The following is a 15,542-nucleotide window of genomic DNA, read 5'->3' on the forward strand; positions in this document are numbered from 1 at the left end:
AAAAAAAAAAAAAAAAAGGCTATGAGCTAGCTATTTAATGAAATATTAACAAGATAAAAATAAGCAGGAGCAGAAATGAGGATCAAGGGAATATAATCATTGTAAGATAAGACTAAATGTGGCTAAAATTAGTTTTCAAAATAAATGCCATGCTTCTGTATAATTTTTGGAGCTGGGTTGTAACTCTGACTCTGAGCATCCAAGCTGCCAAAGGAAAACAATAAACACAGCCAGGTATACAATTCACAGGGCCCAGCCATCTGCTCAGCAGAAGTACAACTATTTATAGAAAGGGCCAAAAGATGAAATACCCTATGGAGTCTTCATAAAGGAAAGTCTGTTAAGTATGGTAGAGAACACATTGTTATTTTAGTTTTCCCAAAATTAACAATAGTATGTTTCATAGAGTCAGTCTTATGAAACCCAAGTCAATGACATAATGCCAAAACATAATCCAATTAAATGTAGCCAAAGCATTTTTCCCAGCATCTGGTTAGATCTAAGGATACTGCCTCACTTAGAAAAATGTATGGATTCTATATGCTACAGTCAATTCCCATTAACATTTCAAATATTTAAGAAGAAATGGAAAGCACAATCTCAAGGTTATTTATTCTGGTCAGAAATAGAAACACAGATATCCTACGTTGTGGATTTTGATCAAAGGAAATTCATCAGGACATCTGTCTTAATAGAGGACATTTGTCTTAATTAAAAGTCAGCCCTGTACAAAGAGTTGTCCTGAGATGGGGAGGATCATAGAAAAGGCCCAAGGCTGTCATAAAAATTAGTTTAAGGTTTTTCTAATACAGACAAATTGGTGATTGTGCTGGGTTGAACCTGTTTTGTACCCCAGAAAAGGCCATGATCTTTTAATCCATTCCTGTGGGTTCAGACCTGTTATGGGTGGGACCTTTTGGTTAGGTTGTTTCAATTTGAAATGCGACCCACCCAATTCAAGGTGTGTCTTAGTCCTTTTATTGGAGTCCTTTATGAGAGGATAAGAACAGAAAAAACCAAGAGAGTTGAGAAAGAAAAGCCCAGAGAAGCTAAGAGAGGACCCACAGAGGAGGTCTCTGAAACGAGAAGCTGAAAGCAATGGAAACCAGAGAGAAGAACCAGCAAATGCTGGACATGTGCCTTCCCATATGACAGAGGTGTCCCAGATGCTGGTAGCCTTTCTTCAGAGAAGGTATCGTCCTGTTGATGCCTTGATTTGGACAACCGCATGGCCTCAGAACTGTAAATTTGTAAGCTAATAAATCCCATGTAAAAGCTAACCCACTGGTGGTATATTGCATTCCAGCAGCTTTAGCAAACCAAAACAGTGATTGAGATTCCTAAATTCTACTCCCTTGCCTGGAGCAAAACTGGAAAACCTTTAAATGGAGAAATTTTCAAAGCAGGAGTTAACCTATTATAGTACACTATGAACTATGAATGTTAAAAAGTGGAATAGAAAAAAATACAAAAAATCACCAAAAAAAGTAGAATAGATCTGGTCAACACTATTTCAGAGCCTGCTCTTGGTGTATGCTCTTCAAGTATGAACATTTATACATAGGTTTCTACGTACATATGCCCTCCTAAAAAATAAAATTTCATGGCCAAATAATCATGTTTGCTAATATACTAAATATTCAAATATGCCCAAATATGAAAAGTAATTCCAATAATTTTGCCTAAAAATTGTTGTTGGTGTTAAATGTGGCTTATGGAATGTCCTCAATGAACTGCCAGCTAGGTGAAGAAAGATTAGGAAAAAAACAAAAAGCCTAAAGTCTGCCTGTTATTTTACATACTAGGTCTGTGACTTCACTAAGATTCCTTTGTCTCATCTGTAAAATGCGAATAATAATGTAATATACCTAATACAGTCATTGTAAATATTAAATGAGAAAATCTACTCATGACGCTCAGGCACAATACTTGCCACATAGAAAGAGTGTTCATTATTTCCTAAATCCCTACCAATACATAAAAATACCATGCATTTATGTGAAGGCACTAATTTCTTCTTGTGTACACAGTTAATTATTTCAAGCAGGGCTTTACTTGACATTTACGTTTCTTAAAAGCAAAATGTTATTATGCAATGCAACTATTAAAAGATCTAGAGGCATCTTTTTAATTCAATTCATCAGAGTACTAGAACTATTTGATAACACTCTTACCTGTATTTTTTGAAGACTTACAGAAACTTCGCTAACATTCTGAGGGATATCGAAACATTTGGCTGTGGTGATTTTTGCATTAACCAACCACTGCTGGAAGTCTCTGTAGGCTTTTCGAAATCTTTGCTGTAAAATCTGTTCTTTATTCTGACAGCTCTTGGATGCTTGCAAACAAAGGCTAAATCCATGATTTGAAACATTTAAAGGAAGGAGAAAATGATAAAGTAGATTAAATAATATTCAATAGACTCTACAGTTCTTAGAATATGTACTCACCTTATTTAGTAATGCGTGGATGATTAATTCTTTTATATTTTTATTAAGCTCACTCCCTACATGAAAACAAACCACTAGTTGCTTATTTGTATACAAATATTTTGAGTACTCAAGGATCCTGCTTACCAGTTATACTCTTTAATCAAGCCAGAAACTTTTCCACTATATGTACTCAGATCTTGGGAAAATCGACAAAGTTCATTGAGCTGAGACTTGAGATCCTCAGTCTTAGGCTCTGCTTTTTCTAGAGCACCCAGTATCTCCTATTAGGAAAGAACAAGACAGTGGGGTGAGCATTTAGATTACGCAATGTACATGTCCTCATACATATAAACATACTCATATTATAAATGATTCGTGAGGGAGGAACCAACCCAGTAGATGGAGCAAAGAAATGCAGCCAACTTTTGTGATTCCCTGTGGCAAATAACAGCACTCAGCTGAGCTGCACCCTAGTCTAGCCGCAGATGGGCACTCCCACATCAAATTTAATCATGTAATCAAATGATCAAGTGGTCAGATGACTGAACGTGTCAAAAGGAAAAGAAAGGACAAACTGGCCTAAACTGTTTAAAAATGGTCTGACTAGGTCAAAAATGGTCTGACTCAGCCATGGGAGATATATTGTTTAAAGGTAAAGAGAACTCATTCCAAAGAAAAGCAGTACTTACTTTGGCTAAAAAAAAAAAAATTAGGAATTGATTTTATGTCATAAAATCACAGTTAACTTTCCCATTAAAAAGTTCTTATCATTCATAGTCCCTTTATCACCAGCGAGTCATGCATTTCATTGTTTCATTCAGTGGTCAAAAAATACTGGTTGAAATGTTTGGTTGGTGCCCAGTAGTTTGCTAGATTCTGGGGCCCCAAAATGAATAAAGGTGTGATGGCTGTTCACAATGTACCAGATGAGAGGGACACATGAATAATCAGAGTATTGTGCATCCCTAATCCAAAACAAAGTCTTGGGACGTGATAAGTATGCCTCTGAAATCAAGGCCATGGTGGCTGAAGTTACAGAAGGCGCTTTGCCATCAGAGCTTCCCCTCGTAGAGTTGTCACAAGAAGAAAATGAGACCATGAATGTCAAACACTTACCACGCTTCAGGGCACAATGAAAGCACCTCAATAGCAAAATCAGCAGGAAAATTCACTCAATTGCAAAGAGATGGAAACAGCCAAAATGTCCATCAACAGAAGAATGGCTAAACAAACTGTGGTATATACATACGATGGAATATTATGCAGCTTTAAGACAAGATAAACTTATGAACCATGTAATAACATGGATGGATCTAGAGAATATTATGCTGAGTGAATCCAGCCAAAAACTAAAGGACAAATACTGTATGGTCCCACTGATGTGAACGGACATTCGAGAATAAACTTGAAATATGTCATTGGTAACAGAGTTCAGCAGGAGTTAGAAACAGGGTAAGACAATGGGTAATTGAAGCTGAAGGGATACAGACTGTGCAACAGGACTAGATACAAAAACTCAAAAATGGACAGCACAATAATACCTAATTGTAAAGTAATCATGTAAAAACACTGAATGAAGCTGCATCTGAGCTATAGGGTTTTTTTGTTTTTGTTTGCTTGTTTGTTTGTTTGTTGTTGTTGTTGTTGTTTTTATTATTATTACTACTTTTATTTCTTTTCTCTATGTTAACATTTTATATCTTTTTCTGTTGTGTTGCTAGTTCCTCTAAACCGATGCAAATGTACTAAGAAACGATGATCATGCATCTATGTGATGATGTTAAGAATTACTGAGTGCACATGTAGAACGGTATGATTTCTAAATGTTGTGTTAATTTCTTTTTTTTTCTTTCCGTTAATAAAAAAATAAAAAATAAAAAAAAATAAAAAAATAAAATAAAAAAATAAAAATAAAAATGAATTGAGGAGGTAGCAAAGAGATACCCACCTACTTTGATAGCTGTTTCTGTTATTATTATTATTCTCAAGGATATTTATTAAGAGATAGCCCAGATTTGTAGGAAAAAAAATGCCCCACAACAAACCAGGTCTGTGTTGCATTCCTCATTCCAGTAAATGGCACCATTGTGCTCCCACTGATCTACATCAGAAAACTAAGCATCGTCTTGGCCTCTCATGTTTCCCTCTCACTCTGGGCAGGTGAAATTTAGCCTGTCTGAGACAGCTCTTTAAATCAGGAACCTTCTTTCCTCTGTATCCTGCCTCTGCGTTTTTTACACCTTCACTATCTTTCTGGAATGGGGCTATAGCCTCTGAATTTGAGTTCTGATTTCTGGTTTGATCTCCTGTGTTTTCTCTTTGCTCAGCAATTTTGCATCTTGAAGCTGTTCCTTCACCTCATGCATCTGGTCAGTTTGTCATCAGACCTCAAGACTGGACTCCGCTAACAACTCCTTCAAGGATGCCCTGCCCTCCTCCCCATCTTGGAGGGGCTTCACATTGGAGCACACAGCACCTTGCCTGTGTCTTAATTATGCCAGACATTGAAACTGAGCACATATTGCCTTTGAACTGGTTTGTCTTTCTATTTAGCTTGTTATCTTGAGGGCAGGAACAGTGCTCTCATGATGTTTTAGTGCTTTGGTTTAGCTCTGTGTCTGGGCTAGAAAAGCCTAAAACATTTTTATTTACAAACATAATAAATGGAGAATAGGAAGTTTCTGTCTGAAACTCCAAACACTAAACTAGTAATACGCATTTCACACTATCTTGAACCTTTTGTTTAAGGCAGAACATTATAAGAACTAAAAAAACCACAAACCAAAAAGATGCAAGGATACAGAGAGTCAAATCAGTCATTTAAGAATTGGCTGATATTGCAAGTGAAAACCTTTCATCAAACTTTACATTTAAGAAATGTCCATAATCTCCCCACAACCGAAAACATTTCAGTGGAGTCTTTCATCATATAAATATCAAGGCGAATAGTTCTGCTTCAGTTATATCCTAGAACACATTATTTTCCTTAAAAGTTATACCGCTTAAGAAAAGCACTATAATTTTTTACCTTAATAAGTCAATAAATATTAGGAGAAATGAGGATTGCAAACACAATGAATGAGATTTTTTTGCAACATGCTTTTATGTAATTTATAAAATGCTCATCCATTATTATGTTTTAAAGGGTTTATTCAGCACTATCATTTAACTGCAGAAGAGAAAATGTATACTTATGAAGGTCCCTGATTATTTTCATGATTGTTAACAAGAAAAAAGTCTTCTTAATACTAAAACTATAAGAACCTTGGCAAATGCACTATTTTTGGTAGACATTTTCCTAGGTCTTCATTGTAATTGAAATATTATCCTCATTTTTTATATGTCCCCCTCATTAGAAATAAGAGAAAGTGTGAATATTGACAGGCAATATGGAATTGTCACCAAAGGCATAGGAAGTGGGCATAAGCAGAGGATTGTCATCTTTGAATTACGAATACAATTAACCCCCATATTTATTATTGCATTGCATTGTCACGTGTATTTTTTATAGACATCACTTATTACTTCACTAATAGCTCACAATAGTAATGTAATGTACATACAATCAAATCTTTATTTTTTAAAAAATTTCACTGATATTAATAGAAGGGGGAAAAAGAAAACAAGAAGGAACTAAAACAGTATAATGGTTTTATGATATTAGAGTGAATATTACTAACCACATAGCACAATTACAACTTCCTTTTCTTTGTTTTACAAACTGATTTCTATCCTTTATTCTGGTGCTTGAGATCTAAAGGACAGGAAACACATCAGGAAAAAAAATAACCTACAAACATTATACACAAAATAATATAAATATATCAAGAATATTCTAAAGTTGGGTTTTTAATTTTGGGGGGTGAGCTGTATTTGCTTCAAATACTTGATTTAAAACAACACAATGCTGGAAATACTACATGACTGTTCTTGTGGCCATAGCTATTTTGAAATGAATATAATATAAATAGAAACAGAAGTTTACTAAACTTCCTTTTAAGGACATCCATGATTCAGAGCATTATAAAACTGCAAATAGCGAAAATGGCTTTCAAAGCTATTATTTAAAGAAGAAGTACTTCAAACTTCTGCCTTTTCTTCACTATTCCTTTTATACTTCCTTCCTCCCAATCTAAAAGAACTGCCGTTAGTTTAAAGAAGAAAAAAAAAAAAAGGCCGGGGAAAGCAACCAGTGAGTATGACGTAGGACTTTTGCTAACGGGATAATTCAAGTTCAGCTGTCAAAACCACACATAGGACAGCTAATTAGGGTCAAAGCTAATTCCTGTGTGTTAGGAGATTGCCAATTGTGTCTTTCAAAGCTATAAATCGAACCATTTAATAGTTCACAATAGTTTACTGGCAAGAAAACAGCTGTGGCTCTCTGCCTAGTTCTGCCTGTGCCTGCCCACGGGCCATTATTTCTCAGTCTGAATGGCTGAAAACAATTATTACCCTCTTTCCACCAACAGAACGAAAGCAAAACTTCTCCACTAACAGCCCCTGTTCCCTCCAGTGAACAGCAGCTCCTTCTCCCCACATCTTCATTTTTATAAAAGTTAGAGTCAGGAGAAAAGGAAACGGACCAGACTTGGCAAATTTAATTCCAGAAATACTTCTGTCTGTCAAGTCTGTGCTGCGTGTTTTCGGTCAGCCTGGGCGTTTCGGCGACAGTTAGAATCAAACCACTTCTTCAGCATAACCCCCAATAGGAAATGGGAAGCCCACTTACTTTTCCTTTGTGCCAGCATTCTGCAATCTCCTTGTCGGTGCTCTTGCCTTCCAGGAGGGCGAGCTGCTGGGACCAGCCTTCCAGAAGGACGCTGAATTGCTCTAAGGCCTGCTCGAGCTGAGCTGCTTGGCCTGAGAATTCCTGCTCCGACAGGGCCATCTGGCTCACCAGGTCCTCCAGGCTGCCCTGAGTCTGGAAAACTCCGGCTTCCCACTGCTTCCAGTCGGCCCGCAGGGCCTGCATCTCCCCGTCCAGGAGCTCACACCCGCTGTCAGTAGTGTTTTGTTTCACGGCGGGAGCCAGCCACTCCACTCTGCCCAGGCGGCCTGCACCGATCTCTCTGGAATCTATCAACTCCTGTAATGGAATATCGCCATGGTAACCGAGGAGGCTGTGACTCACTGGGACTGCAAGTTTCCCAAAGTGTACGGAAGTGGACCCTCGCCTGCTAGGAAGTTTTAGCAAGCATGCCCCCAGGAACCAGGCATCCTCCCAGCCGGGGGTGGATGGAATAGCAGGGTCTGGCACAGGGAGTTTGAAGGGTAGTGGCCAAAGAACCCAAGAATCCGCAACATCCCAAAATAGAAAGGGACCGGGGCACACTGAATATGGAGAAAAGTTTTGCTACCGATTTAAAGATTTTCCTATGCTATAAATAAGTGTGTCTGTATTTCCTCACCCCTTCCCCTAGGTTGAAAGACAAGTGAACAAGAATAACAGCAGTGGATCTGGGCTCTGCTCAGAGTTTTGCCCCATTTTCATCTTCTTACACAAGATGGTGGCTGAACACACACTTTCGTTCTCCAGGGACTAAGTTAACCCATCACCACAAGTAACAAAGAATGAGCCCTAACCAGTTTCAAATAACTTTGGTACCTTAGGTAAACTTTCTGATAGTAACTAAAGTGAATAATTCACAAACATTTAATCAAAAGTTCAAAGAAAACTTGAAACCAGGTTCATCTATTACCATTAACTTTAACTTTGAAAAAAGTCTCATCACCAGAAATTTCACAAGTTAGCTATAATTTGTGTCTTAAAGCATTCAAATGCTCCAAGGGACAAGATAAAATTACAATATGCATTGTTAAATACTTATAATAGGGGCACTTCTTTCTGAGAACAGATTCTTTTCTTGAAATTCCTCTCACTGACATCACCATCTAGTGTTTACATATTTACAGATCTATTGCTAAAGTCAGGATTATGTTAATATTGGTCCAAAATTATGACTTCAACTCCTGGATTAAATGGAAAGAAAAGATGGTTCTTAGAGAAAAGCTTCAAAAAGAAAATCAATTGCAAATTGACAAGTAAAGAAAAAATTGAAATGCCAAGCATGGAGAGAGTACTTCATAAATCATGCTAAACCTAAGTAGTATCTTAACTAGTCTATTTAATATAGTCATATTTGATTAAATTAGTTTGAAATAAATATATCTTCTAACAATTACATATAGCAGAGCCACATTTTAGTGTATATCTTATAAAAGTACTAAGACATATAGCAATCCAAAGCACTAACATGAAATCCCTACACACAGTATACATTTAATATACATATTCATCCTTTCCTTAGCAGCAGGAATACAAAAACCTTCCCTATTAATCAATAAGTAGTGATTTGATGAAGGAAAATTATAAGCTTTTAAAAACTCTATTATATTTAAATATTTATAATTTGCCTTTATGAGTGATTTCAGCTTTGGAGTTCAGAAAGTACCAACTGTCAAAAATCAGTTTCCCAAAATACTCTTCAATGATGATCCTCTGAAAAGGGGACATTTCAATATTTGCAAGCACTAGTTCTTCTTCTAAAGATTTTGAAGAACATTAACATTTTCAAGTGTTTTGAAATAACTTTTACATGAATTTTCTTTCTTGTATTTAAAGTCTTTAAAAGTATTATATCTAGGTACACATGCATGTACAGATATAGATATAAACACCCTCATACACACAGACTCATTTTGCTGAGTGGCAATGATTACTTCTGGGATGGGGACAGGCAACGGTGTCCAATGCCACAGTGGGTGCTTAACTGCCACCTCCATGGCTTTCTCCTTACTCATAAACCAGCCTATCTTCAGTCCTGATGAGAAATTCTGGAAGGCTACCTTCACCAGGCTTCCCTTTCTTTTTCCCAAATTCCAATTTCTTTCCTTCACTTCCTTCTCCTATATCCCCTATTGTGCCAGTTTAAATCTGTGGTGGACCCCAGAAAAAGCCACGTCCTTTAATCCTCATTCAATATTGCTAGCCGGGACCTTTTTGATTGTTCCCCTGGAGATGTGGCCCCCCTAATTGTGGGTGGTAACTTTTGATTACATGGCTTCCATGGAGTTGTGTCTCCACCCATTGCAGATGGGTCTTGATTAGTTTACTGGAATCCTTTAAAAGAGAAAACATTTTGGAGAGAGAAGCAGGAGAGCCAAGAGAACCACAAGAGCCACGAGGCCGAGAGCCCACACAGCCAGAGACCTTTGGAGATGAAGAAGGAAAATGCGTCTGGGGAACTTAACGAAACAAGAAGCTGGGAGAAAAGCTAGCAGATGTCTCCATGTTCCCCATGTGCCTTTCCAGTTGAAAAAAAAAACCCTGAACTTCATCGACTTTTCTTGAGTGAAGGTAACCTCTTATTGTTGCCTTAATTTGGACACTTTTATAGACTTGCTTTAACTGGGACATTTTCACAGTCTTAGAACTGCAATTAAAAAAAAATTTAAAAAAACTTAACAAATCCCCCCTTTTAAAAGGCATTCTGTTTCTAGTATATTGTATTCTGGCAGCTTGCAAACTAGAACACCTATCTTTCTTGATGTGCATATTTCAAAAAAAGAAAGAGATTGGTAACATGGGAAGCAGATTTTGTAAAAGAATGATCCTAATTTCCTCATATCAGCTTTTCAGAACAGTTGCCCACTCTTTCTGCCTCCTTGGGACCTGAATTCCCCCCATCTCTCGCTGTGAAATGGCTCTGGGTGGACAAACGGTCTGTCACCCAGGGTCTTTCTCTTAGTGGCTGCCCACACAGTGTCTGTCACAGTGGTGACACACCTCAAATCAACCCCATGCCCTCTGGCTCTTCCTCTTACTTCTCTTCCTGCTCTCTCTCCTGGTAAGTACCGGTACCATCTTGTGCCCTTTTTCTGTTTATCTTGTATGTACATATTGCTTTCACCCACTCTGGTAGCTTCAACTATAAATTATATGCTGATTATGTCCAACTCTGTCTTCAATTCAACTTCCTGACCATCAATTCAGACTCGAGCATCAGTTGCTGGCTAGAGTTTACCATCTGGGCGGTTCAGTTCTACCTGTTCAAAATTGAATTCTCATCTTTCCCCCTCTTAAACCGGCTCTTGGGCATGTTATTGTTTTCAGGGGTGATCGCTCTAGAGCCTCTGAGTAAAGACTCCACCTTCACCCTTGACTTCCCACGCTGTTGCCCCACAGCCGATTACATCTCTCCTTTATCACATCCCCCCTGGATTTTCTTTTTTTCACATGGGCAGGCACCAGGAAATGCACCCTTAATTTTCTTACTGAGCACATTCTGTGTACCAGGCACATGATACTTTACGTGCATCATCTAATTTAGTCCTCAGAACAACCCTCTGAAACAGGTACAGTTGATATTCCAATATTACAAATTAAAAGATTGAGGTTTTCCCAAAGATGCAGCTAGAAAATTAGAAGTGGTAAGATGCTCTTTGATTCCAAAGCCTGAGCAAGAAATGTGTACAGAGCTATCATTACTCTTCCATATTATTTTATAAATATTGGTTCCTGCATCATTGTTCCCTACTAGACTGTGAGTTCTCTAAGGGATGCTCAACCCTGGTCAAATAACTGGATGAACTGAATGGATGGATGAATAATTTAGCACATTACTGAGAAACTTAGTTGCAGAGCTAATAAAGACTTAAAAACTGGCTTCACAAGAATCATTTCTTATTTAAGCTCTACAGGGTCATTGTGAGATTAAATGAGGTGTTTTATGTCTAAGTAAATTCTCAGAAGTGTGATTATTATGGCTATTATTTTATTTTTATGATTCTTATATTTTGATCTTTAGGGATCAGAATACAAACTGGGTCTTAAATTCCTGACCACAATTAAATTACTTTAGTCCCAACATTTCTTCACCTAAAACTAAACCATTGAGGAATTCATAATTGCTTAATTCCTATATTAAAATTTATGATTTTCTATTGGATGTAAGGGTAATTCAGCGGTAGAATTCTCACCTGCCCTGTGGGAAACCCAGGTTCGATTCATGGTTCGTGTACTTCCCAAAAACCAAACAAGCAAAGCAGACAAACAAAAATTCAACAAATGGTGCTGTAATAACTGGATACTCACTTGGAAAAATAATGAAATATAACCCTGCCATACAGCAGACACGCAAAAAAAACTATGATTTTCTATGGGGGGGGGGTATTTCAATTCAATACACAATCAACCAGAAACACTAAAGATATTAAAAACCTCCAACTCCTTCAAAAATTGTGAATTTCTGTTTATGAAATTGTTCTTCTGAGCAGTAATAGTAGGTGATACCTTTATTATCCTCCAAAATACTGTCTTCTGTTCTCCTGTCAAACCGTTGGCTAGAAAAGCAGAATAAGATATCTAGAACGACAGTTTCAAGTTATTGTCCAAATGTACTTAGCTAAGTTACTTTAGAAACTTTTCTTCCACCCTAAGAGGAAATAGTGTCTGATTTTTCAGACCACCAAGCAGACATATATATACGTCTTGGTGTTTCGTACAATAGCCATAGAGCAATAAGCACATTTGCATACAGAAGCTCGCAGCAGCGACCTACTACATTTTGTTTAAAGTATAACGTGTTTTAAATTCCTCCTTTATCTTGCTTATGTTTACAATTAGTGGAGTGAAAGGAAATAAACACCTATGAACACAAAATAGCAAGGAAATATTTTAAGTAGAACTTTATTCTTGGGATGCTACACTCAGAAACCAATGAAACATGTAACTATAATATCTGACAATTTTCTGACCTTAATTTTAGACAACTTTTTCTCGATGGCTGATGAATCCCCAGACATATCTGACCACCGGTGAAGCTCTTCTTTTGCTGAGTGCAGCCAATCTGCAAATTCCTGGATGGCATCCAGGTACATTAGATGATCTTTCACGATCTCTTCCACTTTCCTCATTTTCTCCTGGTAAACAAAGAAAATCTACTTTAATGAAAGTCTTTTTTGTTCTTGGTTATCAGAAATATGGAACTGGGTAAGAGAACAGGCCTATTTAGGTCTCCTAAAATATGTCTCAGAAGATTTCATTCTGATTCTTCTGTTTCTCTTCATTTAATATTTTAAGATGAGATCAAGTCTATCTTAGACTGAAGGACTTGCAGGAAGCAACCATTCTTCCTATCAGTTTGCAATGTCTTGCTTGGCATAAAATCTATGCTTAATGAATCTTACTTAAGACCCATCACTAAAAATTCACTATTCTATTCTAATAGTATAATAACAATTACTGTTGTTATTAAAGTAATTATCTATGCTGGCTTTGTGTACAGCATTCTGTAAGCACTTCAAATGCATTTGTTTATTGAATCTCACAATGGCCCTACAATGCAGACACTACTATTTTCACCATTTTGCAGGAAAGAGCATGCAAGCTTACAGAGGCTAAGTAACATTCCCAAAGCCACACATCAAAAAAGGGGCGAAGTTGGGATTTAAATTTAGGTCTTTTTTGCTCCAGTCATATTTCTTAATCATTCCAAGCTAAAAATGGAGGTAAACAAATGACAGTTCCCAAAAGGCCAAAAAAAGAAAAGAGGTGGGTGGCGTGACGGTGGCTCAGTGGCAGAGTTCTTGCCTGCCATGCCGGAGACCTTGGTTTGATTCCCGGTGCCTGTCCATGCCAAAAAAAAAAAAGAAAGGAACAAAAAATCTCTTATATAACTTCTTTAACATTGTTACAAAAGAAAAAAATCATGGAGGAAAGTAAAGATTCAGATACAGAATTGAAGGAAATCTTAATATTATGTAAAGTAGCCTGTGTTCTGGAGAACAGGGAAAGGCATTTAACACAAAAACTATAAATGTCAGCAAAAGAAAAACAACCGTAAGTACTGATACGGATATGTAGGCAATTGCATAATGTGAATGGATTGACTAACATTGAAAGGAGAGGAGAAAGAAGAGAAATAACATTAAGAATAATCCCAGATTGTAGAAAGTAAAAAAAAAAAAAAAAAAAATGTACAGGGATTCACAGGTGAGAAATGATCTTTCCTTAGCCATCTCCATTAATTCCATCCACAGTTTATCCTTTACCTGAGTCTTGACGTTTTCTTGTCACTACAAAGCACTAACCTTGGCAACAGTTGTTATATCACTGAACTGCATCTTCAGTTCCTCTTGAGCTGTTTCTCTGAAAGACTCATCCTTGGTCTTTGCATAGAGCTCCCTGGACTTGGCCACCAGGCTGCGAAGGGCGCCGGCATGGTCTTCCACCTCAGACACGATGGACTGAAAGTGGTCCAGCAGGGAGAATTTCTCCTTCAAACCCGGCTGCAGTTGTAAGGGATGCTCTACTTTTTGGTCCACTGACTCCATCCACTTTTCCAACTGTTTTTTCCTTTCTAGATAGTCATTCCATTGGCTAAGCACAGACTCTAAAGTGCTGGAATTGATATCACATATTATACAAGTGAGTTTATCAGTCATCAGGGCATTGCATCCTCATGCGCTCTTTTACTGAATGCTATTGTCATTGATGATAAAACTTTTAAGTGCAGACAGAAGCCCTACTTCTCTAACCCATAAGACAGCTCCTTTAAAACAAAATAAAATCTACGTCCACATAGAAGAAAGATGGTATAGTCATATGTGCATCTTGAGATTTATCTTCCACCTGCTAATTGTCCTACATGAACAGATAATTTATATGCCATGTCATTAAAAGTCATTGTATTAAATACAATACTGAATTGTATTTAATATATTTCAGTTCTTCATTTTCTTGGGCTCAGTTTATTTTATTAAAATCAGATGGTAATTATTAGTCAACTGGTATTTAGAATTCAAGGGAGCCTTCCTGAGGAAATAATATCATTTGGTTAATTTTCATTTAGGGACATATGTGTACGATGATCAGTATTCCTGTGTTGATAGTGTGAATGAGTGGGCTCACTGCAATTATAATATGAGCCACATTGTCCCAAATACCATAGTCAAGTAAAAGGCTCTCTAGATTGCCATTGTAAAACCCTCCATTAATCAGTTTTACAAACTATTTTAAACACATCCTTTGTGGCTCCTTCCTTCAAACGGAGCTACATCTGTGGTCCAGAACTTCTACCACTTGTTTCCATCTGTTTTTTCTGCATTAATAGGAACCTCATCATACACCACTTAAAAGTCTTGTCCTTTCCTCAAATAACTTTTTCAAATATCCAAATCATTCTCAGAAAACATCCCCAGATCTTGTGTCCTCTACAATCTAAAGAGTCTTTTTGAAGCTCTTTGTAACCCAAACTGAGTAAGTTTTTCAGGAATATACCCTACTGTAGACTCTGAGCTTTTAGATGGCAAAAACAACTTTGTTTCATTATTTTAGCACAATAATTTGAATGCTGCTACTTTTCCATATATATTTGCCAAACTGATTTATTGCTTTAAGAGGAAGTAGAGGATCTGAAATTGCTTCCTGTATTTAACATTTTATTCTAACATCTAAAATGTATTCACCTGTGTCTTTATTAACACTTATGGAGCTGAACTATTACCAAGCATTAGAAAGTTCTGTTTATCTTCTAGAATCTGCTGTATCAAATTAGAGATCCATAGGATCTGATTTTTCTTTCCACATGATCGTTGCGAGTTGTTACTAAGATTTTAAGTTTAGGTTTTTGGAAGGGAGTCACCACCTGTGCTCCAAATTAAAGAAAAGGAAAACCCAAAAAACAGAAAACAAAACTTCTAAAATTACGTTTGTAACCACGGATAGGTGGTCACATTGCAGAGGATAATTAGAGGATCTTGTTTTGTTTTGTGATGAAGTTTAATTTATTCTACCTATTTATTATAATCACATTTAACACTTGCTTCTTCAGGGATCTGACAGCACAATCATCAGAATATGATTCCTGAGCAGAATGATTCTGGGTGAAGGCCACTTGTCCAGCAAACCATCTGGACGGTGTGTGGGCACTCTGAGAAAGAGGAAGCTCAAAATCTTTCTCTCATGAATACAATAACAATAAAAAGAGAACTACTGCCTGGTATAACACCCAATATCTTCTGTACCTTCACCCCCACCGCATCTGGTGCAGTGCTTTTCAGCACTGGCTCTGCCAGAATTCTGGCCAGGCTGATCGTTGGTTGTGT

The 15,542-nt window shown here is 37.2% G+C and overlaps 1 protein-coding gene across 14 annotated transcripts in view; it reads right to left on the minus strand.

Annotated features, from left to right (window-relative positions):
- SYNE1 (spectrin repeat containing nuclear envelope protein 1) overlaps positions 1–15,542 on the minus strand; it is a 536,476-nt gene that overhangs the window by 252,371 nt on the left and 268,563 nt on the right. For all 14 annotated transcript variants that reach the window (XM_077149294.1, XM_077149293.1, XM_077149295.1 and 11 more), the window contains exons 52-56: positions 13,527–13,836; positions 12,192–12,356; positions 7,165–7,521; positions 2,577–2,713; positions 2,175–2,352 (exon numbers count right to left, since the gene is read on the minus strand). In XM_077149294.1, the coding sequence (XP_077005409.1) occupies positions 2,175–2,352; positions 2,577–2,713; positions 7,165–7,521; positions 12,192–12,356; positions 13,527–13,836 (1,147 nt within the window). The remainder of the gene's footprint in view (positions 1–2,174; positions 2,353–2,576; positions 2,714–7,164; positions 7,522–12,191; positions 12,357–13,526; positions 13,837–15,542) is intronic.

The sequence above is a fragment of the Tamandua tetradactyla genome, chromosome 2 (genome assembly GCF_023851605.1).
Source record: "Tamandua tetradactyla isolate mTamTet1 chromosome 2, mTamTet1.pri, whole genome shotgun sequence".
In the NCBI taxonomy this organism is placed as follows: domain Eukaryota; kingdom Metazoa; phylum Chordata; class Mammalia; order Pilosa; family Myrmecophagidae; genus Tamandua; species Tamandua tetradactyla.